We start from the raw sequence: 13,251 nt of genomic DNA on the forward strand, positions 1-13,251 counted from the left end.
TTATTGCAGGTTGTGTCTGACTGTCTGATCTGTAAACTGCACTATATCACAAATTGCTGACGTTTTCTAGCTAAAAGTGAGAAATGCAACATAGGGGCAGAAATTGACATGGTCTGTCAGTGTTAAAGAAGCAGGCAATGTGAGGTAATAGATTTTTGTCTGTAAGTGCTACACTGATATTGCTTCATATATTTATATTGAAAATAAAGATAATTGATTCGTAATAAAGGTTGTCTTCGTTGATCCGATGATTGTAAATGTGCCCTGTTATATTTTACCAGTATTTACCATTGACCAGTATTTCTGTCTGTTTTTTCAGGATAGTATTTACATTACTTCAAATAAAGAATACATGACTACACAAAGAACTGAGCAGAATGCTGAAAATTTCACAGCAAACAGTTAAAATAGAAAGCGATGAAATACAGAAAGATAAAAGCTAAAATACTGAAAACACTCAGCCAGTCCGGAAACAACTGTGGAGAAGTGAAGCTCGGGTTAATGGTCCAGTTCTGCGACCCTTCAATAAACCTGAAACGTTGCTCCTACCTTCCTCTCTCCACAGATGCTGCGGGAAGTGCTGAGTGTTTCCAGAATCTTCTGTTATTATCCAGATTTCCAGTGTGTGCAAAAAGTCTCTTTTTGAATAAAATATTCCCTGGGAAGGAATTGTAAGATTTAGGTTCTGTGTTCACAGATACACAAAGAAGCGGGTCGAGCTCATAATGTCGAGCTCATAATAGTTTATTAAGAAGCAACAGTTTAAATATAATATTAAGAAGTAACAGTTTATATATGAACAGTTTAATTATGGTAATGCATAAGCCAAACAGACAGAAAAGACAAACGACCCGTAACAGATTGAATGGATGACCGGTCCCGGATCATACAGTGGGGAAGAACAGTGTTGACAGTCTCCCCGACGATGAGGCAGGTGAGGTGTTGGTGTCCTCAGTCTTCTTGAGCCAACCAAAGTGTCAATCTGAAGGCGACTCTTTCCCTCCCGAGAACCCAAAAAAGTGGCTCAACTTAGAGAGGCCGGAATGTGAGAAACTGCTGAGAATAAGGGACCCTCGCAGCCAGGACACATTTCCCGGTGGATTTTCCAATAGAAACTGCGACTGGAGAGAGTCTTTGGGAAATGGAATTCCTGAATGGAGTGAAAGAGTTAGTGATTGGTTTGTAGATGTTAAATCTGATTGGATGGCTGAAGAGACCAATTGTAGTATTACAATATAAAACCGTTGTGACATCATTGCCAATCGCCCAATCACAATCTTAACTTTCCCCCATCCCTCATTTGCAAAGAGCTGTGGGATTGTCTATTTAATCCGCACTCGGAAGGGGTTTGGTTTATTTCTGTGTCTGAAATTGAATCTGAAAATGCCTGAAGAGAAGAAAACAGCTGCTAAGAAGGGCGCCAAGAAAGCCTTAAATAAACCGTCAGCAAAGGGCGGCAAGAAGCGGAGAAAGTCGAGGAAGGAGAGTTACTCCATCTACATCTACAAAGTGATGAAGCAGGTTCACCCCGACACCGGCATCTCCTCCAAGGCCATGAGCATCATGAACTCGTTTGTGAACGATATTTTCGAGCGCATCGCGGGTGAGGCTTCCCGCCTGGCCCATTACAACAAGCGCAGCACCATCAGCTCCCGGGAGATCCAGACCGCCGTGCGCCTGCTGCTGCCCGGGGAGCTGGCCAAGCACGCCATGTCGGAAGGAACAAAGGCGGTGACCAAGTACACCAGCTCCAAGTAAATCTGCACAATGGACTGAAAAACATCCCAAACACAACGGCTCTTTTAAGAGCCACCCACAATCTCTCTGAAAAAGCTACATCATCTCAATGGTATCGATTTGTTTTTTTTTATGAAGAGTCTGGAACTTTCTAATTGCCTTTCTGATCTCTGTTTTAACCCCATGGATTCTGGGTGATTCACTTTCACTGTTGAGATCTTTGTGTCTCTACTTATTAATGCCGTGTAAATTAATTACTGATCACTGACCCCAAGTGCGCTTGGATCTCGGACGCATTCATATTCGACCCCTTTCCTGTATCTCGTTAATAAAAGCTGACAGATCAGTTCTCAGTCACTTGTTTCCCTTGTTCAAGCTCGGCCTCAATAATTAATAAGTACGTTATCTGGAAACCCCGCTGTTGTAGGAACCCTCAGTCTCACATTTCAACACCTGACAGTAAAAATCTTCTCTCCGCTTTTGTCTCCCACAAATAGGTTCAATCTAGAATCAGTGATGCGGTATCTTGACAAAGATTGATCTGAATTGTGTCAGCTTGCAGAATGCTGTGAATGAGACTTTCTGCCTCCGCTTACAGACTGTTTCAAAAAGGACTGAGAATAAACCCGAATAGATACCGGATTGTAAAAGTGTATCTGGAACTTGTGACGAAGTGTAGAATAATACAAGAGGAGAAAGATTTTAAATTTTTTTGCTGTAAAATGAAATTGCCTGTTAATGCGATATTCTATATTGAAGCTGCTCCTTGTTTTACAGATATATTAGCGGGCTTTTCAAATGTAAAAAATCGGTTGGAGTCTGACAATTTAGCGCCGTTATTTTCCGCCGTTATTCAGCGTGGAATCTCCGGATTGGTGAATTAAGCAGCTCTGGGATTGGAAACATGAACCACATCATGAGATGCAGTAACAGAGTGACCAATCAGCAGCCTCCACCACTAACATCCCAGCCCAGAGGGACCAATGTCAGCAGATTTCAGCATTCTTTGTGAAAGTATTTGTGAGATTGTGGCCTGAGCAGACTGCCAAAGTCATTTGGCAGAATACCTCATCACCAGAACTTTCAAACAAGCACCAAGATGTAGCTTGGCTGGTGGTGAGAAGAGCCCTCCCCGTCAGATCCTTCCTGCATGCCCGAAGTCTCACCCCCTCCACACAATGCCCTCGAGGTGGCTGTGGTGGGGAAGAGATGGTTGCCCACCTCCTCCTGGAATGTGTCTTTGCAAAGCAGGTGTGGAAAGAGATGCAATGGTTTTTGGCGAGGTTCATCCCAAGCAGCTCTGTAGCACAGGGGCCTGTGCTCCACGGGCTGTTCCCAGGGACGCACACCGAGATAAACATCAACTGCTGCTGGAAGACTATCAATTTGGTGAAAGACGCCCTTTGGTCTGCACAAAACTTGCTGGTCTTCCAGCGCAAAGAGTTGTCCAGGACCGAATGTTGCGGACTGGCACATTCCAAGGTCCAGGACTACGTGCTGAGGGACGCACTAAAGATTGGGGCAGCCGCAGCAAAGGCTCAATGTGGAAAGATCACAGTGTAAGGTCCCCCCAGCAAAGTGAACGGAGGGGCTGGACCAATGGGAAACCCCTCAACTGTATCTAGAAAATATTTGGTTTGCTGTAAAATGTACATAGCATGTAAAATGAAATGGAAGGGTTGTGAGGCAACTCACTCCTGTATTGAAAGAAACTAATCTCATTTGCACTCCTTGTATTTTTCGACTTTGTGCTTTTTGGAACTGTTTGGTAATCTATTTTTTTTATAGTTTTTTATGAATAAAGTATACTTTGGAAATTTAAAAAAAGTGTCTGGAAGAGGGGCAGCCACTGCAAAGTCTCAATGAGGTATAAACACTGTGTAAGGTTCTCCCACCAAAGTGAACTGAGGGGCTGGACCCATGGGAAACCCCTCGGGCTGTATACACTGAATATGGGTTTGCTGTAAAATGGAAGGGTTGTGAGGAAACTCACTCCTGCATCAAAGAAAACTGATTTCCTTTGCACTTTTTGGGATGTCAACTTGGTGTTATTTTGAACTGTTTTGTACTGTATTTCTTTACAGATTTTTATGAATAAAGTATATTTTGGGGGAAAAGAGGAAGAAGAAAACACCAGCGGGAAAGCTCGGGACAGGGCCAAGGCCAAGTCTCACTCCTCCCGGGCTGGACTGCAGTTCCCGGTGGGCCGTGTTCACAGGCTCCTGAGAAAGGGCAACTATGCTGAGCGTGTGGGTGCCGGAGCCCCGGTCTATCTGGCTGCTGTGCTCGAGTATCTGACCACTGAAATCATCGAGCTGGCCGGTAACGCGGCCCGGGACAACAAGAAGAGCCGCATCATCCCCAGGCACCTGCAACTGGCCGTCCGCAACGACGAGGAGCTCAACAAGCTGCTGGGAAGGGAGGCCATCGCTCAGGGCGGTGTGCTGCCTAATATCCAGGCCGTGCTGCTACCCAAGAAAACCAGCGCTCAGAGCTCCCAGAAAAAGTAAAGCGGCCAAAATGTCATCTAATAAACCAAAGACTCTTTTCAGAGCCACCCACAGTCTCTGTGAAAGGGTTGGTTACTGTCAGGAGGGAGTCAGAGATGGAGTTATTGTAATGGTGCATTGACCAGTTTCACATCTGTCCAGGTGTGTTTTCCGTTCCCTCTCTGGATTTCGCTCTGCTCCTCTGCTCACACATCCCCCTGCACCCTTCCCCCACCCCTAATTAAATGAAGAACTGAACTACATGATGTCAATCAACAATTTAATAAATGCCGCCACCTTCAATTTCATAAATTTGGAGACCCTCCCGGTGCATTAATGATAAGTGGTTTGGTGCTGATGAATTAATTTAATAATGGAAGTATCTGGGTCAATTCTGGTCTGTTTTTCATTGAGACAGTTTGAATTCTTTTTTCTCTCTCCGGTGATCAATGAGAATCTGCTCCCGGAACAGAGCAAGTGCAGGAAGGAAGAGGCCATTCTCGGGCTGTGTGTGGACAAGGTAAGGGAGACAGAACGGGAAGAATCTGCTATTGAAAATCATTGTTGTTTTCTGTCCTCAAACCTGTAATGCACGTTCCTGGTTTGGCTTTAGTTTCACACTGTTTGTTGTTCTTGAACAGTGAATAGAGGAAATAGAGCCGGGCAGTAGGGATGTGGGCAGTTATGCGAACAACAACTATTGCTGTCACTCGGTAAGTATCGAGGAAATATTTTAAACAGCGGCTGTCGATTTCGGTTGAATTGTTGGTCCAATGAGAAACAAGGAAATGGCAGAGACTTTGAACAAGTATTTTGACTCAGTCTTCATGGTAGAAAACACTAAAAGCATCCAAAGAATAGTATAAAATCAAGGGGAAAAGGAGGGAAGGAACTTGAAACGATCATTGTCGCTGGAAAAAATGTATGAGGAAAACTAATGGGACTAAAATCTGACAGATCCCCTAGACCTGATGGCCTGCATCCCAGAGTTTAAAAGAAATGGCTCCAGCCATAGTGGATGCGTTGGTTGTAATCTTCGTCAATTCACGAGATTCTGGAACAGTGCCAGTGGATATTAAAACCACAAATGTAAAACCCCTATTCAAAAAGCAGGTAATGATAGGCCTGCTAGCCGAATGTCTGTCATTGGGAAAATGCTGGAATCCATGATTAAGTAAGTGGTAGCAGAACATTCAGAAAATTAAAGTACAATCATGCAGAGTCAACATGGATTTATGAAAGGGAAACCATGTTTGACAAAATTATTAGAGTTCTTTGAGGATGTAACAAGCAGGGTATATGAAGGGGAACCAGTAGATGTAGTGTATTTGGATTTTAAAAGCGTTCGATAAAGTGCCATGTAAAAAGTTACAACACAAGATAAGAGCTCATGGTGTTCAGGTGTAATATGTTAGCACGGATAGAGGATTGGCTAACTAACAAGAAACAGAGAATTGGGTTAAATGGGTCATTTTTCAGGTTGGCAAACTAACTAGTGGGGTGCCACAGGGATTGGTGTTGGGGCCTCAACTACTTACAATCTATATTAATAACTTGGATGAAGGGATCGAGTGTATTGTAATCAAATTTGCTGGGGATACAAAGATAGGTGGGAAAGCAAGTTGTGAGGAGGACACAATGAGTTTGCAAAGGGATAAAGACAGGTTAAGTGTGTGGACAAAAATTTGGCAATGAAGTATAATGTGGGAAAATGTGAGGTTATCCACTTTGGTATGACGTATAGAAAAGCAGAATATTATTTAATTCGAGAGAGAATGCAGAATACTGTGGTACAGAGGGATCTGGGTGTCCTCATATATGAATCACAATATGTTAGCATGAAAACACAGCAAGTAATTAGGAAGGCAAATGGAATGTTGGTGTTTATTGCAAGGGGGATGGGGTATAAATGTGCAGGTTGTTGGTTCGACCACACCTTGAGTGTTGCATGCAGTTTTGGTCTCCTTATTTAAGGAGAGATATATTTGCATTGGAGGTAGTTCAGTTAAGTACCACTAGGTTGATTTCTGGGATAAAGGTGTTGTGTTATGTGGAAAGGTTGACCTGGTTGTGGTGCACTCATTGGAGTTTAGAAGAATGAGAGTCAATCTTATTGAAATACATAAGATTCTGAGGGGGCTTGACAAGGTATTTGCTGAAATGATGTTTCCCCTCATGAGGGAATCGAGAACTATGGGGGAACAGTTTCAAAATAAGGAGTCTCTCATTTTAGATGGAGTCGAGGAGGAATTTCTTCTCACAAAGGGCTGCTATTCTTTGGAATTATCTACCCAAGAGGATGGTGGCGGTTAGTCATTGAATATATTCAAGGTTGAGTTAGACTGACTTTTGATCTACAAGGGAATAATTGGTTATAGGGGCAGGCAGGATAGTGGAGTTGAGGCCATGATTAGATCTGCCATGATCTTATTGAATGGTGGAACAGGCTCGAGTGGCAGAATAGCCTAATCCTGCTCTTAGTTATTATGTTCTTATGCTATAATGCCAGATGGAAATAAAAATCTGACAGAGACTGCAATTTGAAGACAACAGAAGGCAGGTCTCTCTCTCTCTTTCACACACACATGCAGAGTCCCAGAGACCCATGGGAGTAGCTCAACCCTCAAGACAGAAGACCAGCGAAACAAGTTTGAAAGTGTGCACTGGTCCCCAACAAGAACTGCAAGCCATAACAGCAATCAAAGACTTTCCATCAAACCCAAAGCCAGCAACTGAACTCCAGCTATTGCTTCAAATCTTTTCCCCTTTTCCGTTTCTATTTGTGTGTCTGTTTATCACATATGCACGCTAGCGTGGTTGTGCTGCGTATCTTTATTCATTTTAACTGAATTAGATTTTTAAGGTTAATAAACTTACACTGTTCTTTTTTAAATCTGAGAAAACATGCCTGGTTGATTTCTTTGCCATTAGAATTAGGGAGTAGTGAAGCTAAAACATGGTGTTTTAAAAAGTTAAACCCTGTTACAGGTAAGGAAGAGGCTGAGAGGGGGAGCCTTTCTCACCTGGTCGTAACAATGACTTTTCTAGCTTCTACCTCAATTGATCTTGAGTTACAGAGATATTTTTCTTTCTCCCTGTAGGCAAAAGCTTGAAGGAACCTGAAGGAAGGTGGTGATTCCCCAGCACAAGGAAAAGTGCAGTCCACTCCTTCTAACACAGAGTAGGTACATTATCACACCCAGAGCACAGAGAAACAGACAGGCCATGAGTTCCACAGGCACAGAGAGCAGAAGTAGTCAGACTCGCACAGATCCCAAGTTCCAGAGACACATTTTCAATCCAGCAGACAATCAAACAATGCAGGAGTGGCAGAAGTTGTTTCCAATTCACCCCAACTCAGTACTGCTGAAAGGTAGGTCTATCAATCTCAGTTCAAAATCACACCCACCATCAGATTGAAAGGCACCGGATTAATCCCACAAAAGTGCAGCCTAAGCTACAAATTAAATATCAGGTAGAGCAGCTGATGGAAAGGTACAGAATGAATCCTTAGCATGTAGCCCAGACTGCATACTCAGTGACAGATTACAATGTAGTACAAACATCTCATACAGTATCAAAAATAAAGTTATAGTATTATGTCAATTAGTGCACACTGCACTACTCATTTCATACCAGTCCAATAATCTCTGTAAGAGCTGTAACGAAAGATAGAGTATCAATTCAATGATTCTAATTGTACTGAGCACACCATTTGTGAGTTTGACATATATGCCATCATTCACAAATGTGTTCAGTTAAAGACTAAATATTAGTCCAAAACAGATAGCAATGAGGAAAACCCTCTTTACTCAGAGCGTTGGTAAACATTTGGAATTCTGTACCCCAGAGGGCTGTGGAAGCTCAGTCATTGAGTATGTTTAAAGCAGAGAGTGACAGATTTCTAAATACAGATGACATAAGGGGAAATGAGGATAGTGTGTGAAAAAGGCATTGAAGTGGATGATCAGCCATGATCATATTGAATGGCAGAGCATGCTCAATCGGCTGAATGTCCTGCTCCTATGATCCTATGTTCCTAAAATTCTCACACCACAACTCAATAAAACACGCAGTTAAAATGTGATCCATATTTTGAAATACAAATGAGGCAAGCAAATCGTGACACATTATGGCATTAAACAAATAGTTCTCAATACCATCACTGAGATACATATTAAGTGCAGGTACAGAGGAATCCTCTACCAGAATTTCATAGATACACAATGTATCACATTTGCAGACAATGGCAGTAGCTGAGAGATACAAAATTAATCCCACTGTAACTGACTGTCTGAGAAACAGACACATAAAAAATGAATTGTAACACACATTCAGTACCAGAGACTGCCAAATGCAGAATGAGCCCTGGATGTGCACATGCAGAGTGTACCAGAAATTGACTGATACTGAATGAGACCCAGACTCATATGCAGTACCAGAGACTAACAGCTGAAGAATAAAACCAACATTCACTTCCAGTACCAGAAAATAATATATGCATAACAGATATCACTCATGTACAGTAGCAGAGATTGACAAACAACAGAATGCAGTTTGACAGTCGGGAAGGTGCGAGAGCGAGCTTACAGCTGGGAAGTCAATTTCAGTGGAAGTTTAAAAGTTAATTCCCTTTTGTTTTCAGAGGACCAGGGGACTGCTGGGTAAGTAAAAACTATATATTTGGGTGGTTTATAATCTCTTTCTTTTAGTTTTGGTGACTGCAGCTTGACAGTAGCGAAGGTGCGAGAGCGAGCTTACAGCTGGGAAGTCAATTTCAGTGGGAGTTTAAAAGTTAATTCCCTTTTGTTTTCGGAGGACCAGGGGACTGCTGGGTAAGTAAAAACTATATATTTGGGTGGTTTATAATCTCTTTCTTTTAGTTTTGGTGACTGCAGCTTGACAGTAGCGAAGGTGCGAGAGCGAGCTTGCAGCTGGGAAGTCAATTTCAGTGGGAGTTTAAAAGTTAATTCCCTTTTGTTTTCGGAGGGCCAGGGGACTGCTGGGTAAGTAAAAACTATATATTTGGGTGGTGGCTGTACCCGAGACACTACACGTGTAGTGTCTCCCACCCACCCTCCTCCTCTAACAAAAAAAAAGGACTCTGTTGTGTTGATATGGTAAGCTTTTTATTTAAGAAGTTCTGTCCGTTGGCTTGCTAACCTAACAAGTTTTGACAGTGTTTTGGTTTTTCAGTAGATTTGTTGGGAATTTAGAATAGAGGGAATGGAAGTGAAGGCAGTTGTATGTTCCTCCTGCGGAATGTGGGAGGTCAGGGTCGCCAAGAGTGTCCCTGCTGACTGCATCTGCGGGAAGTGCACCCAACTCCAGCTCCTCGAGAACCGCGTTAGGGAACAGGAGCTGGAGCTGGATGAACTTCGGATCATTCGGGAGGCGGAGGGGGTTATTGAGAGGAGTTATGGGGAGGTAGTCACACCTCAGGTAAAAGTAGGTAGATGGGTTACCGTCAGGGGAAGGAGAGGGAACCAGCAGGCAGTGCAGGGATCCCCTCTGGCCCTTTCCCTCAACAACAGGTATACCGTTTTGGATACTGTTGCGGGGGACGACTTACCAGGGGTAAGCAATGGGGTACAGGTATCTGGCACAGAGTCTGTCCCTGTTGCTCAGAAGGGAAGGGGAAGAGGAGCAGAGCTTTAGTCATTGGGGACTCCATAGTTAGGGGAACAGATAGGAGGTTCTGTGGGAACGAGAGAGACGCACGGTTGGTATGTTGCCTCCCAGGTGCCAGGGTTCGTGATGTCTCGGATCGTGTTTTTGGGATCCTTAAGGGGGAGGGGGAGCAGCCCCAAGTTGTGGTCCACATAGGCACCAACGACATAGGTAGGAAGAGAGATGGGGATTTAAGACAGAAATTCAGGGAGCTAGGGTGGAAGCTTAGGGCGAGAACAAACAGAGTTGTTATCTCTGGGTTGTTGCCCGTGCCACGTGATAGCGAAGCGAGGAATAGGGAGAGAGAGGAGTTGAACATGTGGCTGCAGGGATGGTGTAGGAGGGAGGGTTTTGGTTTCCTGGATAATTGGGGCTCTTTCTGGGTAGGTGGGACCTCTACAAACAGGATGGTCTTCACCTGAACCAGAGGGGTACCAATATCCTGGGGGGGGGGGGGAGATTTGCTAGTGCTTTTCGGGGGGGTTTAACCTAATTCAGCAGGGGAATGGGAACCTAAAATGTAGTGCCAGTGTACAGGATGTGGAGAAGTGAGGTCAGGGATAAGGTTACAAGGACGCAAGAGGGCACTGGCAAGCAAGAAACTGGTTTAAAGTGTGTCTACTTCAACGCCAGGAGCATCCGGTACAAGGTGGGTGAGCTTGCAGCATGGGTTCATACCTGGGATCTCGATGTAGTGGCCATTTCGGAGACATGGGGAGAGCAGGGGCAGGAATGGATGTTGCAGTTTCCGGGATTTAGATGTTTCAGTAAGAACAGAGAAGAGGGTAAAAGAGGGGGGGGGAGGGTGTGGCATTGTTAATCAAGGAGAGTATGACAGCGACAGAAAGGACGTTTGAGGACTCGTCTACTGAGGTAGTATGGGCCGAGGTTAGAAACAGGAGAGGTGAGGTCACCCTGTTGGGAGTCTTTTATAGACCGCCAAATAGTTCCAGAGATGTAGAGGAAAGGATAGCGAAGATGATTCTCGACAGGGGCGAGAGTAACAGGGTAGTTGTTATGGGGGACTTTAACTTTCCAAATATCGACTGGAAATACTATAGTTCGAGTACTTTAGATGGGTCTGTTTTTGTCCAGTGTGTGCAGGAGGGTTTTCTGACACAGTATGGAGACAGACCAACCAGGATGCCACATTGGATTTGGTACTGGGTCATGAACCCGGCCAGGTGTTAGATTTAGATGTAGGTGAGCACTTTGGTGATAGTGATCACAATTCGGTTAGGTTTATCTTAGCGATGGGCAGGGACAGGTATATACTGCAGGGCAAAAATTATAGCTGGGGGAAAGGAAATTATGATGCGATTCGGCAAGATTTAGGATGTGTAGGATGGGGAAGGAAACTGCAGGGGATGTGAACAATCGAAATGTGGAGCTTATTCAAGGAGCATCTACTGCGTGTTCTTGATAAGTATGTACCTGTCAGGCAGGGAGGAAGTTGTCGAGCGAGGGAGCCGTGGTTTACTAAAGAAGTTGAAGCGCATGTCAAGAGGAAGAAGAAGGCTTATGTTAGGATGAGACGTGAAGGCTCAGTTAGGGCGCTTGAGAGTTACAAGCTAGCTAGGAAGGATCGAAAGGGAGAGCTAAGAAGAGCAAGGAGAGGACACGAGAAGTCATTGGCGGATAGGATCAGGGAAAACCCTTAGGCTTTCTATAGGTATATCAGGAATAAAAGAATGACGAGAGTTAGATTAGGGCCAATCAAGGATAGTAGTGGGAAGTTGTGTGTGGAATCAGAGGAGGTAGGGGAAGTGTTAAATGAATATTTTGCGTCAGTATTTACAGTAGAGACAGAAAATGTTGTCGAGGGGAATACTGAGAATCAGGCTACTAGGCTAGATGGGATTGAGGTTCACAAGGAGGAGGTATTATCAATTTTGGAGAGTCTGAAAATAGATAAGTCCCCTGGGCCAGATGGGATTTATCCGAGGATTCACTGGGAAGCTAGGGAGGAGATTGCAGAGCCTTTGTCCTTGATCTTTATCGTCATTGTCGACAGGAATAGTGCCGGAAGACTGGAGAATAGCAAATGTTGTCCCCTTGTTCAAGAAGGGGAGTAGAGACAGCTCTGGTAATTATAGACCTGTGAGCCTTACTTCGGTTGTGGGTAAAATGTTGGAAAAGGTTATAAGAGACAGGATTTATAATCATCTTGAAAACAATAAGTTCATTAGCGATAGTCAGCACGGTTTTGTGAAGGGTAGGTCGTGCCTCACAAACCTTATTGAGTTTTTCGACAAGGTGACCAAACAGGTGGATGAGGGTAAAGCAGTGGATGTGGTGTATATGGATTTCAGTAAGGCGTTTGATAAGGTTCCCCAAGGTAGGCTACTGCAGAAAATACGGAAGTATGGGGTTGAAGGTGATTTAGAGCTTTGGATCAGAAATTGGCCAGCTGAAAGAAGACAGAGGGTGGTGTTTGATGGCAAATGTTCATCCTGGAATTTAGTTACTAGTGGTGTACCGCAAGGATCTGTTTTGGGGCCACTGCTGTTTGTCATTTTTATAAGTGACCTGGAAGAGGGTGCAGAAGGGTGGGTGAGTAAATTTGTGGATAACACGAAGGTCGGTGGAGTTGTGGATAGTGCCGAAGGATGTTGTAGGGTTCAGAGGGACATAGATAGGCTGCAGAGCTGGGCTGAGAGATGGAAAATGGAGTTTAATGCAGAAAAGTGTGAGGTGATTCACTTTGGAAGGAGTAACAGGAATGCAGAGTACTGGGCTAATGGGAAGATTCTTGGTAATGTAGATGAACAGAGAGATCTTGGTGTCCAGGTGCATAAATCCCTGAACGTTGCTACCCAGGTTAATAGGGCTGTTAAGAAGGCATATGGTGTGTTAGCTTTTATTAGTAGGGGGATCGAGTTTCGGAGCCACGAGGTCATGCTGCAGCTGTACAAAACTCTGGTGAGACCGCACCTGGAGTATTGCAAGCAGTTTTGGTCACCGCATTATAGGAAGGATGTGGAAGCTATGGAATGGGTGCAGAGGAGATTTACTAGGATGTTGCCTGGTATGGAGGGAAGGTCTTACGAGGAAAGGCTGAGGGACTTGAGGTCGTTTTCGTTGGAGAGAAGGAGGAGGAGAGGTGACTTAATAGAGACATATAAGATAATCAGAGGGTTGGATAGGGTGGATAGTGAGAGTTTTTTTCCTCGGATGGTGATGGCAAACACGAGATGACATAGCTTTAAGTTGAGGAGTGATAGATATAGGACAGATGTCAGAGGTAGTTTCTTTACTCAGAGTAGTAGGGGCGTGGAATGCCCTGCCAGCAACAGTAGTGGACTCGCCAACTTTAAGGGCATTTAAGTGGTCATTGGATAGACATATGGATGAA

The 13,251-nt window shown here is 44.1% G+C and overlaps 1 protein-coding gene across 1 annotated transcript; it reads left to right on the forward strand.

The window, feature by feature from the left end:
* Positions 1 to 1,383: 1,383 nt before the first annotated feature.
* Positions 1,384 to 1,758, forward strand: LOC137365856 (histone H2B-like). Its single transcript, XM_068028099.1, has one exon. The coding sequence runs from the start codon at positions 1,384 to 1,386 to the stop codon at positions 1,756 to 1,758; it is 375 nt and encodes a 124-aa protein (XP_067884200.1).
* The last annotated feature ends 11,493 nt before the right edge of the window (positions 1,759 to 13,251 follow it).

The sequence above is a fragment of the Heterodontus francisci genome, unplaced genomic scaffold (genome assembly GCF_036365525.1).
Source record: "Heterodontus francisci isolate sHetFra1 unplaced genomic scaffold, sHetFra1.hap1 HAP1_SCAFFOLD_58, whole genome shotgun sequence".
Taxonomy (NCBI): domain Eukaryota; kingdom Metazoa; phylum Chordata; class Chondrichthyes; order Heterodontiformes; family Heterodontidae; genus Heterodontus; species Heterodontus francisci.